The sequence below is a fragment of the Aquarana catesbeiana genome, linkage group LG13 (genome assembly GCF_042186555.1).
Source record: "Aquarana catesbeiana isolate 2022-GZ linkage group LG13, ASM4218655v1, whole genome shotgun sequence".
Taxonomy (NCBI): domain Eukaryota; kingdom Metazoa; phylum Chordata; class Amphibia; order Anura; family Ranidae; genus Aquarana; species Aquarana catesbeiana.
The window spans coordinates 148,764,418-148,784,057 of record NC_133336.1 but is presented as its reverse complement, the minus strand read 5'-3'; the positions used below and the strand labels follow the sequence as shown (position 1 = coordinate 148,784,057).

Here is a 19,640-nt window from a genome sequence, read left to right as displayed (position 1 = left end):
CAGTATTCTCTCTGCTCCAAACACGATGAGTTGTGTTTCTACCAAACAGTTCTACTTTGGTTTCATCTGACCATATGACATTCTCCCAATCCTCTTCTGGATTATCCAAATGCTCTCTAGCAAACCTCAGACGAGACATGTACTGGCTTAAGCAGGGGTCACATCTGGCACTGCAGGATCTGAGTCCCTGGCGGCGTAGTGTGTTACTGATGGTAGCCTTTGTTACGTTGGTCCCAGCTCTCTGCAGGTCATTCACTAAGTCCCCTCGTGTGGCTCTGGGAATTTTGCTCACCATTCTTGTGATCATTTTGACCCCACGGGGTGAGATCTTGCATGGAGCCCCAGATCGAGGGAGATTATCAGTGGTCTTGTATGTCTTCCATCTTCTAATTACTGCTCCCGCCAATGATTTCTTCACACCAAGCTGCTTGCTATTGCAGATTCAGTCTTCCCAGCCTGGTGCAGGTCTACAATTTTGTTTCTGGTGTCCTTCGACAGCTCTTTGGTCTTTACCATAGTGGAGTTCGGAGTGTGACTGAGGTTGTGGACAGGTGTCTTTTATACTGATAACAAGTTCAAACAGGAGCCATTAATACAGGTAATAAGTGGAGGACAGAGGAGCCTCTTAAAGAAGAAGATACAGGTCTGTGAGAGTCAGAAATCTTGCTTGTTTGTAGGTGACCAAATACTTATTTTCCACCATAATTTGCAAATAAATTCTTTAAAAAAAAAATCAGACAATGTGATTGTCTGGATTTGTTTCCACATTTTGTCTCTCATAGTTGAGGTATACCTATGCTGACAATTACAGGCCTCTCTCATCTTTTTAAGTGGGAGAACTTGCACAATTGGTGGCTTTTTTGCCCCACTGTATGTTTTTGAAAAAAAAAAAAAAAAACAGATATACGCTTGATCTATTTCTTGACAAGTACGTTTGGGAAGAACATTAATCCAGAAAGACTTGAAGATTTAATTCTCTATTGAGTCCATGCGGAATTATAACATTTAGTTTATATATCCAGAATGTTTCTTTTTTAAGGAGGACTCTATCAAAAACACCTCATCTCTTACTAAGTTGCAGAGCATAAATTCCCTTAACCCTCAGCCCATCAGGTTTGGACTGGTGGTAAAGAAGAAAATGATCTACTGATCTACTGGACTTTTTGGCTCCTTATGTTTGATGTCCCCGAGATGCTCACCAATGCGGACACACAACTGATGCTTTGTTTTCCCTATGTAAAACTTGTTACAGGGACAATATAAGCTATTGATCACATTAGTAGTAGCACAGTTAATAAGGCTTTTAATCTTATAGATTTGAGTATTATCCGCATTAGTGAACATCTCGGTACGCTCAACATGATGACAATTCTGACGATGCTCACATGAGAACATCCCTTTCGATCTTGAAAAGGACATTAACCAGGAGTCATTTGATGACCTGATATATTCAGACTGAGTGAGCATGTCAGAGAGATTTGGGGCCCTCCGAGCAGTCATGTGTGGATAATTGCCCACTATCCCAAACAAGGTGGGACAGCGAGACAGTGGATCAGTGCCTTTCAAGGATATCCTTCACCTTAGACCATTGGGAACCAAACTGGGTAATGAAACTTACCAGTCCATATTGTTTGGCCTGACCAGGAAGGGGGCAGAGAGTGGGAAATGTGTTCCTCTATTAAGGAGGATCTCTCTAAGGTCATTGCTCTTTTCTTTGCTGCTCTGAGTACTTTATAACTATAGGCTCTCTATCTAAATCTGGCATACATATTGTGTTCCTCCTTTTTAAATTCCACATCACTTGAACAATTTCTCGGGATGCAGAGAAATTGTCCCATAGGGATGCCCTTCACTAGAGATCTAGAATGAAAACGATCTGCTCTAAGCAGGGTATTGGCAGCTGATGGTTTTTGAAATGTCAAAGTAACCAAAAGGCCATTCTTTTTGGTAATCCTGAGGTCAAGAAAAAAAATTGACACTGGATCAAACCCATATGTGAGTTTAATATTGCGTGTATTTCCATTGAGCTCACAAATTAACTCATGTAGATCGGTCTTGGTTCCCTTCCAGACCAGCAAGACATTGATGTAACGTATCCATTCCTCACAAATCTTCCGAAAGATCTTAGTGTATATACCTCCCACATGCCCAAATGTAGACATGCGTATGAGGGCGCTCATGGAGCCCCCATAGAGGTACCAGACACCTGTTGATAGTACACATCATTGAACTCAAAGTAGTTGTTATGAAGGACAAAGTTCAAAAGGTCCAAAGCAATTTCATTTTGGTGGGCCATCTCTGGATAAAATTTCTCCAAAAAATACTCAACAGCTTTTTAACCCCAGATGTGTGTTAGGGCTGGGCTCAGCCCTTCCTTCTCTGAGCTGGCGGCTCAGCTGTCGTCTAATTGCCAGCTCCCATCTCTCTCCACAGTTACTCAGCTGTTGATGATCCTGCTCGTCAGTCCTGCCTACTTAAGCCATCCAAGTCCAGAGGAGCTCTGCCTTTGCCATGGTCACATCACAAGAAACTATCTCCTGTTTAAAGACTGGCTTTGCTGACATCGCTTCTGGCTCCAGATCCTGCTTGCTGTTCTTCTACTTTGAATTCTGACTTCTGGCTTGGCTGACTATCCGTTCCGGTTACTTAACTTTGGCTATGTTTTGACTACATTTGTTCTTTTTGCTTTGATTATTAAACAAGTGTGATTTAACTGTACTTCTGTCTCGGTCTGATTTCATGGTTTCTGACAATATGGGGTATTGATGTATAAAGTGACTCCACGTCAATACCAACAAGGAGCCACTTATCAATTTCAATATCACTTAATTTATTGAGAACATCTTTAGTATCTTTTATGATGCAAGAGCAGGAACCATTGTTTTTAAAAGACCATCAACATATTGCCCCACCCTTTCAAGGGGTCCAGTGATTGCAGAGACTATAGGTCCCCCCTGGAGGGTTTTGTAGATCTTTATGAAGTTTAGGGATGATATAGAGAACTGGAACCGTAACATTACCCACTATAAAGCCTAAATATCCTTGAAGAGCGTACACCTCTCCACAGATTACTCTCACCCACATCGGCCACATCGGTAAATTACACCCCTTCCCCGTATCTTATATACCAACTAGACTATACCCAACGATCATGGACCCCCCACACTCAACTACACAACACGTTTAAAGTTGTCTCTCAAAATGTCAAAGGACTAAACATCCCTGAGAAGCGTAGTCAAATTCTCAGCATGATGAGTAAATTAAAAGCAGATGTGGTGTTTCTGCAAGAAACCCACTTTCGCACGAACAATACCCCTAAACTGGCAAGCCGCAGATACCCCACCTCCTTCCATGCCACGAACCCTCTAACCAAAACAAAAGGGGTTTCAATTTTGATTTCTAAAAATCTTTCATGGCAACTGATAGATTCCCTAGTAGATCCAGAAGGCCGCTATATATTCCTGAAGGGAACCATCCACAATCGGATGGTCACTTTAGCAAACATATACAGCCCCAATACTGCCCAGGTCAGCTTTTTCCGTTCCATCGCAACCATCCTTGCAGGCTTTCAAGCGGGGACTACAATTCTTGGAGGTGACTTTAATGTGACACTTCAGCCAACCCTAGATTCCTCATCGGGGTCTTCCACCCTTCCTTACAGAGCACTGAGACAAATCAAAATACAAATACAGGAACTTCTTTTACACGACACATGGCGTACACTACACCCGAATGGGAAAGATTACTCCTTTTTCTCTGCACCTCACAATAGGTACTCTAGACTTGATTACCTCTTCCTCTCCCAAAAAGATCTCCCCTTTCTAAAGTCTGCTACCATCGAACCCCTACTCATCTCAGATCATCACCCGATCACCCTATCCCTATCCTTCCCGGAAAGAAACTCGGCCACAAAGATATGGCGTCTTGACCCATCTCTCCTCACCTCAGAAATCGACACTAACCACATCCGCACCAGCCTAAGCAACTACTTCAGGGAGAACGACAACTCCGACACAGCACCCCTGTCCCTATGGGAGGCACATAAGTGCGTTATCCGAGGGGAATTTCTCACACTTCAGGCCAACCGGAAAAAAACACAACAAATAACTTTACGGGAACTCACCAACAAAATAAAAAGACTAGAAGTGCTTCACAAGCAGTCTCAAGCACAAGACACATACCTAGAACTTACTCAAACCAGGAAACTTCTGCTGGAAGCCCTCAACCGTAAAACCCGACGCAAATTTATATTAAACCAAAAGCTATTTTATGAACAAGGGAACAAGTGCGGGAAGCTACTAGCCAGAGCGATACAATCTAAGAAAGCTAGCACCAACATTCACACCATTAAAGATCCTCTAGGTAACTCAAGTTCAAACTCCACAGACATAGCATCTCAATTTGAACGCTACTACACAGAACTTTACAACATACCACTACAACCCGACACAACCATAGGCCAAAACTCTAGAAAAGCCATTATCGCAGACTTCCTCAAAAAACATAGCCCCAAACCCATACCCCGGGAAGAGGCTCACGATCTGGACAGCCCCATATCCGAGGAGGAACTTAAGAGAGCAATTAAACAACTAAAAGCAGGCAAAAGCCCAGGCCCCGACGGCTTTTCAGCACCTTATTATAAGACCTTTATAGACATACTATCAGCCCCTTTCCTAAACTTTCCTAGACTTTCAACTCCCTAACATCATCAAATTTACCTTTTCACAGACTACTTGAAGCCCATATCACGGTCATCCCGAAGGAGGGGAAGGACGCCACCTCCGTCACTAGTTATAGACCAATCTCCCTACTCAATGTAGATATTAAATTATTCGCAAAAATCCTAGCAAACCGACTCCTTCCCCTCCTTCCTACAATAATAGGGAAAGACCAGGTGGGTTTTGTTCCTGGCAGAGAGGCCAGGGACAACACCATAAAGGCAATTAACTTAAACCATTGGCTAACCTCCCATAAACAAAGAGGCTTCTTTCTATCCCTGGATGCTGAGAAGGCGTTTGACAGGCTGGCCTGGGACTACCTGGGGGCGGTTTTACGCCACCTAGGTCTGCAGAACCGAATGTTCAACCTAATTATGTCCCTATATACCACTCCAACAGCAAGAGTCAAAGTCAACGGCCACCTGTCAGACGCCTTCTCCATCCGGAACAGAACGAGACAAGGATGTCCATTGTCCCCTATCCTTTTTATCTTAACTCTAGAACCACTACTACGCTGCCTACGATCAAATGAGAACATCAAGGGTATTCCCATCGCAGGACGTACGTATAAAATAGCGGCTTATGCCGATGATATTTTGCTCTTTCTAAGTGACCCACTTACCTCGATCCCAAACCTCCTCAGAGATTTTAACCTATTTCGTCAAATATCCAACCTAAAGATCAACTTCTCAAAATCCCATGCCCTCAACATCTCCCTCCCGGAAGACCTAGTATCCCAATGCCAAGATAATTTCCCCTTTGTTTGGAAACAAAACGCCATCACTTATCTGGGAATCCAATTGACCACACGCCTGTCGGACTTGTACACTAAAAACTTCACCCCGCTGATCCGCACAATCTCCGAGGACCTTCGCAGGTGGGACAAACCCCACTTTTCTTGGTTCGGCCGCGCAGCCATCCTAAAGATGAACGTGCTCCCACGTGTCCTATATCTGCTACAAACAATACCCATCAAACTCCCTGTAGCCTTCTTTCACACGATCAAACAACAATCTCTGCAGTTTCTTTGGAAACACAAGCGCCCGAGGATAAGCTACTCCCAACTCTCGAAACCCAAAAACAAAGGGGGTATTGGGCTACCAGATTTACAGAATTATTCCAGAGCGTGCCATCTGGGAAGAATTGTAGACTGGGCAGTACACGAAGGGGTTAAAGACTGGGTGAGACTAGAAGGCTCGTTCTCTCACTTGCCCATTAGAAGCACCCCGTGGATTCTCCAATGCCACATCCCCAAAACCCTAAAGGAACACCCCCTAATAGAGGCCACCCTCAGAACCTTTAGGGAAGTATGTAAAAAATTCCAAATCTCCTCTAACCCAGGGCCCCTTACGCCTATCCGCCTCAACCCAGCCTTTGTCCCGGGAATGTCCGAGAACTTTCTTAAAGGTACTTGGCCACACAAAGACATACTAGCTCAACACTTCTTTAGAGAAGGTAATTTCATAAACCGTGAGGCACTTCCCCTAAATACGGGGGGTGAACCCTTCCCGCTATGGACTTACTTTCAGATTCGCCATTTTCTTGAAACAACACACAGAAACATGTCTGTATCTAGAAACTTAACCCCATTTGAAAACTTATGCTCCCAAACCACACCGCAACAACACCTGATTGCAAATACCCACTCCATGCTCTTTGCCCTAACTTCCCCCAAAGACACCAAAGCTTGCCAGGCGTGGGAAAGGGAGCTGCAAATAGACCTAACGGAAGAGAACTGGGAACGAATTTTCACAATAGCACACAAAAGCTCCCTCAATGTCACGACACAAGAGAATAATTACAAGACCCTTTGCCGTTGGTACCGTACACCTGAACTTCTAAACAAATTTAATCATGACAAGTCAAACAAATGTTGGAGATGCCTCAATGATATAGGCACATTTTTACACATCTGGTGGTCCTGCCCTCTTCTCCAGACTTTCTGGAAACAGGTTCATGATATCACGTCCCAGGTAACCACATATTCCATGGATTATACTCCTACCAGACTCATTTTACACCATTCCTCCACCTCAGCCCACACATACAGAAAGTCCCTGGGAATGCATATGATCAACGCAGCCAAATTATGCATCTCAGCCAAATGGAGATCCCCCTGTAGCCCAACTATGTCTGAATGGTTTTCCCGTGTGGACAAAATCGCTGAGATGGAGGAATTAATCCACATTGCAAAAGATACACCTTTAAAATACTCCCGAACGTGGGCTTGTTGGACCCACTTCTGCACCACAGAGAGATATTCCTCCATTATGAAGACAAACCGTTCCGACACCTCCCACAACGACTGATTGAAATAAGCCAAAAACCCCCTTGAGTCATACACCTACTCATCGAAACTCGCTGGTTCGCTCACTCCTGCTCTTATGTGGATCCCGGGGGGAACCCCCCTTCAGACAGGGACCCACGCACGAGAACGTCCATGCTCTTGAAGCCCGGTGGAGACTGGGGAGGAGACACCCCAGTTCCTATCTTACCCCCCCCCCACATACTCCTATCTTCCACTTCATCCCCCAATCCCATTCACGTCTATCTCTTCCTCCTTTCCTATTCCCATACCCCAACTGAACCGACGACGACAACCATCTACTTCCTCCCATGACTAACCTAACTCCGTGATGTAATTCGCCATCTAATCCTCACCTTTCAAAAATTGACGAGACTAACGTACCAGACAGACAGACCCCACCCTACAAGCCCGACACATCCACACGTGTTCAGGAACAAACATATGGACTCATAGTTGACTACATTTGTCCATTTCCTCAACTAGCCCCTACATTCTGAAATTACATTCAAGGCGATGCTCCCGCCCAAAATGGTTCCGGATCTCAGATGATGAGGTAAACCTCGAGTTCGAGGCTTTCTTATTCTGTCAAACGTCTGTCTGACTTACAGTTGAATACATAACCGACTCGTTTCACTGTAGCGAAATAAGTCATGTTAATAAGAACCATGTTGTCTTTCCACTTATTGTTTGTAAAAACCGTGTAACATGTTTTGTTCACAATAAAATATTTATGGAAAAAAAAAAAAAAAAAGAGAACTGGAATAATGTATTCAAAAACATGTAGATGATTCAATTCCCTTTTAGATAGAAGTAGTTCTTCCTGTGCTAGATTTAGCTTATAGTTTAATTCTATAACCAAATTAGAGAAGGGGGAATTCAAAAGTCTTAGATAGATCGCTTGATTACCCAGTTGTCTCTTTACTTCCTTGACATAATTATCCTCACTCATCAGAACCACATTACCACCCTTGACACTCTTTTTGATAATTATGCCCTTAGCATTCTTCAGTTTATTCAAAGCAACCCTTTCTTATTTATTCAGATTATCGCAATCAAACTCTTCCCAATTCAGTTTCTTAAGATCATTGCTTACAAGGTCAAAAAATTGACCAATAAGTTTATTTTTGGACAGGGGTAACATTTTCTTTGATTTTTATCTTAAGATCAACCTGTCTAAGGATCATAGTGTCATTCTCTGAGGATCAAGGTCAGTAGGTCCCTCATCAAGAAGGGTCAAAAGATCTTCAATCACTTTATTATCATCTTCCTGAAGGGTTTCACGGGGTGCAGAACTTTTATTTCTCTGCTCATGCAGGAACCAGAATAGAACCTTACATAGAAAGAGATTTATATCTTTGAACACTGTGAACTCTTCCATATTTTGTTTAGGTGAAAAGGAAACCTTTTGTGACCTGGCAATAGCATGTAGCATTGACCATGCACAACTTCAGGAGTTCTGGTACTCCACATCCTGTGAGAATTCCACTTTACCTGCCCACATTAGGACCCCTATGTTTAATATAAAAAAAAGGGGATGAAGGTCATCAGCTCACTATTGAGTAACCGCTACACCATATTACATATGTGCCTACTGGTACAGCGTCCCTTAATTTGCAGACTCACCAAAATTAGTGTGGTCTCCGTAAGCTATAACATAGTTTTGAAAAAAAGCAGAGGAAAAAGAGAACCTCTAAGAAGAGCTACGGGCAGACCAGGCTGCTTGAAAAAGGTATAACTTTACTGCACATAGAAAATTAATTGTACATGTTGAAAACACTAAATACCCATCACCAACAACCAGGCCAATTTAAAAATAAAGACAACGTTGTCTGAATAAAAACAACTACATCACATAGAGTGCATATACAGTATGCATCAAATACCCATTATAGAGCTAACTATTGGAGTACAAAGGGTGTCAGGTGGTTAGCTCACAGGTCTCGGTGAATATCACCATTGATCAGTGTGCTCAGCCCCTCATTAATGCTCAGAAGGTCCCCCATCTGGGGGATACACAGGGGTGTGGACTGAGTAGGCTGTACATTTGAGGAGTATAAGGAATTCAACTAAGGAGAACAATAATAAAAGAGAAGACATGTCCCCATTAACACTGCATTTTGTAGATTTCCATGGTGGCAGCACGGCGGGTATCAGCATTAAGGGGATTTACGCCCTTGATTTGCCATCACACAGAGGTGATTTTGATACCATCCTGCTGCAGAAGGAAAACGTGGATCTTCAAGCTTGTGCCTCTAGGCTTGAATACAGAATTCAATTTTCAACCTTTCCTGGAACGATGAGGATAGCTGTAAACATATTTCCACTCAAAAATGAGATATATAAATATCCTCCCAGCACATAGTCTGCTGTGGTGCTGGGAATGGACTATTGGCTTTTTCCTCTATCAACTGCTGTGATCTATATCACATTACTTAATATCGGTATTTTTTTAAATACCACTCTCTCTCCCTGCTCCGATCCCTACACAACATAAAGTATAAATAACTATTTTAAAATGTTGACCTGTGATTGCATCAATTGCTGGATTGCCTCTGACCAGTGGTAGAGTAAAATATATGTGTGGTGTTTACTATGGGAGGCTGACATCTCTGAGAATAGAAAATCTTAATCAATTAAGTGTTGTACATGAATAGTATAAATCGATGCTGGCTACAGACCACTCCCATCCTTGATAAAACCCATGTGACTGGGTGAAACATGTCGGACCTAATACCACGACGGTGGAGCTTATTTCGTCATGGATGACGCATCACGTCCCCCTGGTGCATGCACAGTACACTGTTTGAAGTCAGTAGTAGACATCTTTGGCTATTACGGAGTCTGGGACAACTGACAGTGCTACATAGCGTCTAGCAGAACTCCCAGCCAGACCACTCAGATCGTTTGCTGGCAGCAGACCACTCCAGCTGCCAAATCCGCACACAGTGTATGACCCTCAGCAATCTGTGGACTTCTATGGAGACATCGGGACACCTGCCTGAGCATTCACATCCCCTGCGTATTATGGCTGGGTGAGCGGACCAGTGGTCCATGTGATTCTGCTTAATACCTGTCAAATCCATGCCTGTTATGATTTGAGGCCATTGTCCTCAGCTGCTTATTTTCCGAGACTGTGCCCTGCTTTATTCTTTAACCACTTGGTCCTATAAGTGACTGACTACCTGGACTGTTCACTAACCAGTGGCCATATGCCACCCACTATACAGGACTCAATAACATTTCATCATAAACATCATCAAGCTAACCAGTGGTACACTACTCTAGGGACTTCAAGTGTACAGCCTACTCCACCCATACCCCCGTGTATCTCCCAGTTGGGGGACCTTCTGAGCATTAATGAGGGGCTGAGCACATTGATCAATGGTGATATTCGCCAAGATCTGTGAGCTAATCACCTGACATCCTCTGTACTCCAATAGTTTACTGCTAACAATACCATTTTCATTACTGATATCTTGTATATAGTCCCTTATCATCCCCTCCGATAGCTTGCAGACTATTGATGTTAGGCTTACTGGTCTGTAGTTCCCAGGGATATGTCTCTGCTCTTTTTTAAATATTGATGCCATGTTGGCTTCTCTCCAATTGGCTGGTAACATTCCAGTCAGTAAACTGTCAACAAAAATTAGGAACAATGGTCTGGCTATCACCTGGCTGAGCTCCTTAAGGACCCTCGAGAGTAAGCCATCTGGTCCCAGTGATTTATTTATGTTAAGTTTTTCAAGTCTATTTCTGATTTTTGCGTGGGGCCAAAAGGTTCTGGCCTTGCTTTCCTACTATTTATATACTTACATTTTTTTTCTTTTTTTATATTCTTCTCCGCTATGTATCTGTCACTTCTCGGTCTCCCGGTCCCACTGGTTACATGCCCGCCTCCTCTGTCAGAGTCCATGGGGTGGCACTGTCAGTCACTCCCGCTCCTTATTCCCAATGGCCCACGCCTGCCACCGCTCCCAGTCCCCAGGTCTACCGCCGCCACCTCTCTTGGTCTCAGTGGGAGGAGAGGTCCAGTCCGCAGTTCTCACACTCTCACACCACCCTGCTCAGCGTCTGTACTTCCGCGGTTCCGGCGCCAAACAATACAACAGCTCCACCTCCTGTTGTATCATGTCTGCAGTTTATGACCATCTCTTGTATCATGTACTCAGGACTCTAACCATCTCCTGTAGTATGTCTGCAATCTCTTACTTAAACACGTTGCTAATAGTATTATTGGGGACTCTAACAGACTCTCTAATGGACACCAAGAGGGCCTCTGTTAGAGAGACCCCCCCTCCCGGTCCCATTAGAGCCTACTGTAGTCTCTAATGGGGCTTGGTGGGGGCTCTAACAGATTAACAGAGGCCTTCGCTGTGTCCTGTAGAAAGACCCCCCTCTAGGTCTCATTAGAGTACTCTGCTTCTCTTCCTGTATTTTGTCTATTGTTAAGAGATCGTGGGAGGATCCCAGGGTAACGTAAACTCCTTAGGGGAGCATCTCTGTGTTTGAGTCATTGCCATAACAACATTTGTAAAGGGGAGAAGTTAGTAAGATGACCACGCCCATGAAATATCTCTGCACCCAGGTGTCATGATACATCAACTGAAAATGACTTCAATAGTTTAAACCAGGGCCTCCAAATTATGGCCTGTTAAAATAATTTATTGGGCCCCAGCTAGTGTCAGTAACATATCCTTAGACAGTGCAGAATGAAGATTCAGATCAGTTGATCTCTGCTTTTAACCCCGAAAGCCCACTGATTTCTCTGATATAAGGGCCTGATAGGGAGTCTGATGTAAGGAGGGAACTCTGCTGTAAGGAGAAACTATGATGGTGACCCTTATGTAAGGGGGGGGGGGGGGGGGGATTTATTTCTTAGAATATTTCTAGTTGTTCATTTATAAAGCAGACATTTTTTGCCTTGCCAGTATCTTTAAAATTTTCAATGTGGCCCTCATACTAAAAAGTTTGGAGACCTCTGGTTTAATCTTAACACTTACTGAAAATACAACTATAGTATTCATTTAAATGTTTTATTGAACATGAAAGTACAGGAACACTCACCATAGTGAATGTCTCATTCTTACAAACCATGCAGGTAACTTCAGTGTCATCTGGAATCCACTGCATTTTGGTTGGAGGTTTTTCTGGAGGTATAAATTCTGGGGAAGGTTTACTTCGCCTTTGTCCTTTATCAGGAGGACCTAAAGTAATAGGTTACATTACAGTCAACCGTTGTAAAAAAAATATATTATATATATATAAAAACATATACAGGCTACTTCTATAAAGTGATGTTATTTGCCATTACACAACTTCTCTTTAACACTCGTCCTTATGGTTGAACATAAAAGTTGATGTGGGGGTATCATTTGCTATCCACACTATACTCACCCAGGATCAACTGTTTGAAAACAGTCCATTGGATCAATTCACTCTGCAAATAAGAGATGCCAGTTGATCTACAGTATATATTTTTATTCAGCAAGTAAACCACCCTATACACTAAAGCTGTCCATATGCTGATAGTTTATTCTTAGTTCAGCCTGCAGGACAGCTTGATCAATGTTTTATATCCCAGATATAATCAACTAAAGAATGGGCTATGGGTAAAGGTTACCACATCCAAATTGTAACATTACCAAGGGTGAGAAATTGATGGACTTTTCAGGTACCACAAAAGAACTTATACACAGTTCATATCACACAGTTGTATCTCAGTTGTACAAATATCCCCTTCCAATCCCCATTAGCTAGTAATCCAATCATCCATTTCATTTCTCAGGTAAATGCTAGTACATTCTATACACTTTAACACAACATATATGCTAACAAGGCCAAGCAACAGAGATGTTCAACACATTTTACATATATTATATGATGCTTTCTCAGGAACACAGCTGAAGCTATCTACAGTATGGCTGTAAGCTTGACCAAAGTATAGTCACTTCAAAGTGTCCCCTGCACAAGTGTATGGGCAACAGAGGAGAGCCCAAATACCTTGGACCAACTGCAGACTTCCATGGTTACCTTATGTGATGTCTGTAGGGGTGGTCAAGCCTCCCCTCAGATATCAAAAGGTGTACGTTTTGGATGGATACTGAGGGCTCACAGTCTGTTTATACCAGGATTTCACAGAGCCCTAGGGTTCCTGAAGAAGTCCCCAAGGGTTCTGCCGCAATTCACAATTGAGGCTGATGTATATCCTCTTAACGGTGGTTTCAATGTGTACTGACATGGAGTACTGCCTGTGAGCATTAATGTCTCTCCTATAGTTTTGGCTCCTATGTCACTGCAGGGGGCGGCATGGGATTAGAGGAAAGTGTGCAGCAGGAGAGAAACATCCTGCTTTCCTCATCAGTGGCTGTTAATGAGATGCTAGCTGGGGAGTATGTTTCAGCAAGTTGAGCACATTTTTTAGGTGAATCCAACCAAGTGTATCTGCAGAGTGGCACAGAGAAACATACTTAATTGTCCTGCACTGATCCCTCCCCTTCTGTCCATCCTAGGTGAATGTATGTGACATTACCTGGGATGGATGAGAGAGGAGGGCTGGCAGGGATTAGCAAGGCCAGAGGTTTAACAGCAGCTTCCTGCGCCACTCTGTTTGCGAAGCAAACTAAACACTACTAAACACTACTATAAGACTTTCTGTGCTCTGTCCTGGTGATCCACCATTGTACTCTGCCCTGGTGAATCCCCCATTGTGCTCTGCCCCAATGAAACCTCCCCACAGTGCTCAGCCCTGGTGTTCACCCCCCATGTTCTGCCCTTGTGACCCCCCTACGTTCTGCCCTGGTGACCCTCTTAATTTCAGTTGCAGATGAAATTCACGTGTGCTTATTTTAAGTTTGACCCAGAATTGAGCAACTGTGCAGAAAAATAGCAAGCCCAAGTTTCAGGAGGTGTTTTAATATTTATTCCATTATTTAACGCTATTTTCAAAAATAGTTATTGTTATAGTAACAGTTCGCTGATCACAGTGATGTTCCACGAGCTGCACATATGAAAATTATTTCAGGAGTTTCCTTGAGAACTCAAACTTTTTGCCAAGGGTTCCTCCCAGGTTAAAAAAATTTAGAAACCCTGGTCTAAACACTTGGGAGAGAGCAATATTGGCTTTCTTTATAGTCTCCCTTATTAAAAAAAGTTGTTGGGTCCATGATCCTAAGGAATATATACCAATTATACCACGAGCTAATACACAGCAGAAGAGTGGTGATACTGAGTAGCCTGTTAATTTCCCAGTACAAAAAAAGCATCAGTAAAAGTGCTCCTATAGCCAAATACGTAAGAATATAGGCCAGCTTTGCAAATACCAACACTCTACTACACAATTCCACAGCTGCAATCTAAAAATGTTAAAGTCACAGGTGGACAAGTCTCCCAACAGTGGTCAAAATATCCAAACAGTGGCTGAATCTGAACGACTGATTTCTAAAGTTGGTCAGGCAGGGCCAATCATTAATTAATTTTACTGGTTCCTCAAGAAGTGGCTGGAATTCCTACAGTATATGGCCAGCTTAAGAAGAAAACAATAAAAGTACAACGGAGCAAAAAAATTAACTCATGAGTCCCTAACCTGTTTTATCACTTTTGGTAGCAAAACTGCTCCCTCTGAAGCAGGTGGTCTGTGACCAACAAAAAACAATGCCCCCCGCTGTAGGTCCATCGTCAATCACGCCGCCTGCTGCACCGGTGGACCCCCCCCCAAAAAAAAAGAGCTCCGCCCGCGAAGAAAGGCTAACCGCTGAATGCCTGCTCCTACTTCTGACAGTTCTTAAATAGATAAGGGGCGGGACCATTTGATGACGCCAACGACCCAGCATGCATTATCTTTGAAAGTTCAATGTTCATTTCTTACTATTATTCAAGTCATTTTTTTTTTATATAAACAGAACTCTCAAGTGCTTTGAAAACCTTTTTATTGCCTACCCCTGCTCTATCAGTGTAGTTTTCCTTTACATACAGACATTCAGCTGCTGGTTCTAGTCTCTGCTCATCCATAGCTGCTTACATGGTTTATATTTACTACATCTTTCAAGATGTTGCATGATGATATGCTTTGTTGATACACCATTCTTTGTCAGTGTTTAATCATGTGCTATTGTGTTTCCCTGATTGTATATGGATCCATGTGTGATATTTAAAGGAAGTTGGCAATATTGTCATTATTTTATTTACACAGTGTGAATTTTTGGTCTGGGGTATCCATCCTGTTTTTAGTATTATGTGCTTCAATAAACTTTCTGTAATGTTGTACTCGTCCTTTATTACAATTTCTTGTTATCTGTTATATAGTCTTTTTTGTTTGGTATAAGACCTGGTTCCCACCTATGCAGGGTTCAGTTGATGCATATGCAGGTGCATTTTGCGTTTTTCAATCCACATTTTTGATCCATTGAAGGTTATAGATTCAAAAACACAAACTGCTAGGGGCGTGGCAACCGCTTAACATGATGGCTGCTTAGGAGAAGAGCTCCGCTCTCCACTGGGGGAATCATCAGTCTCACGGGCGTCGAGAACTGGATACAGCAGCTGATACCGACCCTCTGTACCGCTTAGTGCTCCGGGATACTATCCGCAATGAGGAGACACCTGCAAGATCATCCTCAAGCGCTAAAACTCCTCGATCTCTTCCCGGCGGTGAACCGAGGGCTCCAACATGGCGGTGGGAGTCACCCAGCGCCGCTGAATGCCGGTCCTCTCGTGCCAGCATCGCCAGATCACACAGGCTTATCACAACAAACCACGGACGTTGTTGCTGCTGCGGAGGACAACACCTCCAGCGACTCCAGCTCACCCTGTGGCTCTCCATCCTCAAGAAGCCCTGTTAAATCTAAACCAAGGCTGAATCCAGAGATAATCTCCAACAATAAATACTCCGCCCTGAGTATGGAGGTGAGTGACCCTCATGGCACTGATTCTTCCAACATGGCCTACAATGATCCCATAGCCCACTTTCCCACTACGGGACAACCTATTTCTGATACCACACTGAAAGAGATGCTGATGTCACTGAGATCTTCCATACAATCAGATATGGTTTCATGTATACAACAATGCAGAGCAGAAGTGCGTGACCTAGGTGATAGAGTTCACCAAGTGGAGACAAGGATGTGCAAGGTCACGGCATCCTTTAACGCATTGGTGGACTCTCACTTGTCACAACAGGACGCCATCGCAAAGATGCAACTGTAATTGGCCGATCTCGAAGAACGTTCTTGCAGAAATAATTTTAAAATCAGAGAAATTCCCGAATCCATTTCTGCACAGAAACTCCCACCTCTTTCAAGCTGTCATTCCCTCATTATCCCCAAATGACCTTACCATCGATAGAATCCACAGGGTACCAAAACCATCCTTCCTGCCCTCTGAGGTACCAAGGGATGTGTTCCTTAGAGTTCATTTTTTTCAGGTTAAAGAAAGAATTCTAGACGCATTCCGCAAAGCAGACAACCTACCAGAACAAGCCAACAACTTGCAAGTTTTACCAGATCTCTCGCAACACACACTGCAACAGTGACGCAACCTGGCGACACTCACTAAAGCACTGAGAAACCACAAGATATTATACCGTTGGAAATACCCAGCCAAACTCAGTATCACTCATAAAGACCACAATCATATTGTCAACTCTTTAGAGGAAGGCCTCCACCTTCTGAAAAACTTGTAAATTCTACCACATGAGCCGAGTCATGGCCTACCGTCCCAACAACACTCTTCTTTTGACAAAGTACAGCAAGATTGGCAAATTATGCCTCAACGCAAAACACCCACAATGCGAACCTGAGGCCTTTCAAGAGCCATTGTCTCCAACACAGTAGGATTCCCCCAGTGTCAGTGGTACCTGTCATCATACCTCAAAAACCCCATTGTTATTGGCAGTTTCCGCTGCCTTGTGCTTTTGGACCCTGTTTTCTTTCTTAACTTTGTTTGGATGTTCGTTATCCCAGAAACCCAGTTCCCCATTGGGAACGCAGTAGTCCTCCTTCTTTACATTGTTCATGTCTCTAAGCCTATGTTATGGTACAGCAGGAACTCTTCCAACAGATATCTGACTATCCTTTCCAATTCCTTCATGCCTCTCCTCCACTACTACCTAGAAATCAGCCTATTTCATCTTCTAGCTCCAAGCATATACCACAATAGATCTTCACCCTCGATGAATAAACTCATGCAAACCGCCTCCACGGAATACCACATCAGCTGGAACTACAACCATGGGTCTTAAACGCCTCTCTATAAATGCAAGGGGCCTCAACCACCCGGCCAAGCGTAGATCCTTATGGAAGGAAGCAATTCTCCACAAAGCGGACATTTTAGCAGTACAAGAAACTCACTTCCACAAGGAGGCCTCCCCAAAATGCTCCCACTTGAGCTTTCCTCATGTTTATACGTCATCCATCCCTGCAAAAGAAAAGGGGCGTAATGTTGGCCATAAGAGACACAGTTTCTTTTGAACTTCATTTTTTCATTGATCCAGAGGGACGTTAAAAAATACTCTTGGTTTGTATTATTAAGAATTTGCCTTTTACCCTATTCGACTGTATATGCTTCCAACTCGCACCAAATCAAGTTTATCAAAAAAGTTATAAAAAAAATATCCCAGGTGCGAGCTGGAAGCATACTAATATGTGGAGATTTCAATACCATAGTTGATAGGAATCTAGACACTACCTCTTCATTTAGGAGTCACACCCCTCTGTTTCAGGACCTCCTCATTAAAGAGGAGTTATACAATGTTTGGCGCTGTCAGAATGCCAGTGAAAAATCTTTTATTTATTACTCTCCTAGACACAACTCCTACTCTAGGATTGATTTATTTCTAACAGACAAGCTGCTGTTGCAGAGAATTTCCAACTCCTCTATCCAAGACATTACATGGTCTGACCACGCTCCAGTCTTGATTCAAATAGAGGAGGGGAACAGCTTTGCAACATCACATATTTGGAGCTGTAACGAGTCAGCGATTCAAGACCCAGAGTCACATAAAGAGATTTCCCAGCAACTAGAAGAATTCTTTAGATTTAACAATCCCAATGCCACTAGTCCATTTATAAACTGGAACGCCCACAAAGCTTTTGTGCGGGGCGCACTTACAAAGTTAAACTCCAGACTTAAACGCACACATTCAGCGAAAATAACAGCTCTCCTCACCGATATTCGCACATTAGAAACACAAAACCAGTCAAACCCTTCTGCATATCTTGCTTCAAAATTGTATGACCTTCGATACACTCTCAGAGAATCATTATGCACCCAAAATGAGTTTTATATGCGGAAACTTAAATCAAACTACTGCACAAATAATAACAAGGCAGGCAAGCTCTTAGCCAATCGACTCAAAATACAGAGAACTAAAACTAGAATTCCTCACATCTTTTACCCCACGGTATCTTCCAAAGTAGAAAATCCACAAGCAATAGCGGACGCATTTGACGATTATTATTCTTCACTTTATAACCTTAAAGATGACCCCACAACCCCTCAACCTGCAAGTGTGGACATGGACAATTTCTTAGCCAAACTCAAACTTGCCTCCCTCTCAATCTATCACCTACATTCACTGAACGCCTCAATTTCATCAGAGGAATTAGAACGCACTATAACTTGTCTCCCTTTAGATAAAGCCCCAGGTCCAGATGGACTTTCAAATATACAGTATATTATAAAACATTCCGACACATCCTGATCCCTAACTTACTACCCTTATTCAATGAGGCCATGTCTAAAGGTACATTCCCTGCAGAGATGCTCAAAGCTTTCGTCATCACCCTACCCAAACCTGGTAAATCCCCAGATGTGGCATCCAATTTTCGCCTATCTCTATTAAATGTAGATATCAAATTATATGGCAAATTGTTAGCCAATAGATTGACATTTTACCAATGCTGATAAAACAGGACCAAACCGGTTTTACTAAGGAACGCCAAGCATCAGACGCCACTAGACGTCTGCTAAATATTATCCACTTTGCTGAGACTCGAAAAGCGCCTTCTCTGCTTCTTTCTATTGATGCAGAGAAGGCGTTTGACAGGGTCCACTGGGGTTATATGAAAGCAGTCCTTCACAAATTTGGCTTTCAAGGTACTAGCCCTTTACTCAAACCCTTCTGCGCAGGTCCTTACTGCCGGCCTGATATCTAAAAACTTCACAATCACGAATGGCACCCGCCAAGGATGCCCTCTCTCCCCCTCCATCTTTAACCTGATGATGGAACCCTTGGCGGAGGCCATACGTGCTCACCCCCATATATCAGGTTTTAAATTCCAACAGAAATCACATGCAATCAACTTGTTCGCAGACAATGTTATCCTGCTTCTCTCCAACCCTACAATTTCGCTACCTTTCGCTCACGACACCCTCAATCATTTTAGCTCACTTTCGTACTACAAAGTCAATTTCAATAAATCCTTAATACTAGATCTGGGCATTAACCATCACGCTCGCTCGCACCTAAGCCAAAAGTTTCCTTACGCTTGGGTAGAGAAGTCCATCCCATACCTAGGCATCTTACTCACGGCAAAATTCTCCCTCTTAGCAGAGACCAATATTAAACCCCTTCTTTCAGACATCCACAAGACCCTATCACGCATGGCCAAAATGAGTTA

General features: G+C 43.2%; 1 protein-coding gene across 1 annotated transcript in view; it reads right to left on the bottom strand.

The window, feature by feature from the left end:
• The window catches only part of ZFYVE26 (zinc finger FYVE-type containing 26), a gene marked incomplete in the record, with an annotated part of 1,901,467 nt that overhangs the window by 678,449 nt on the left and 1,203,378 nt on the right, over positions 1–19,640 (bottom strand). The window contains 1 exon segment of the mRNA XM_073610828.1: positions 12,091–12,230. Within this exon segment, the coding sequence (XP_073466929.1) occupies positions 12,091–12,230 (140 nt within the window).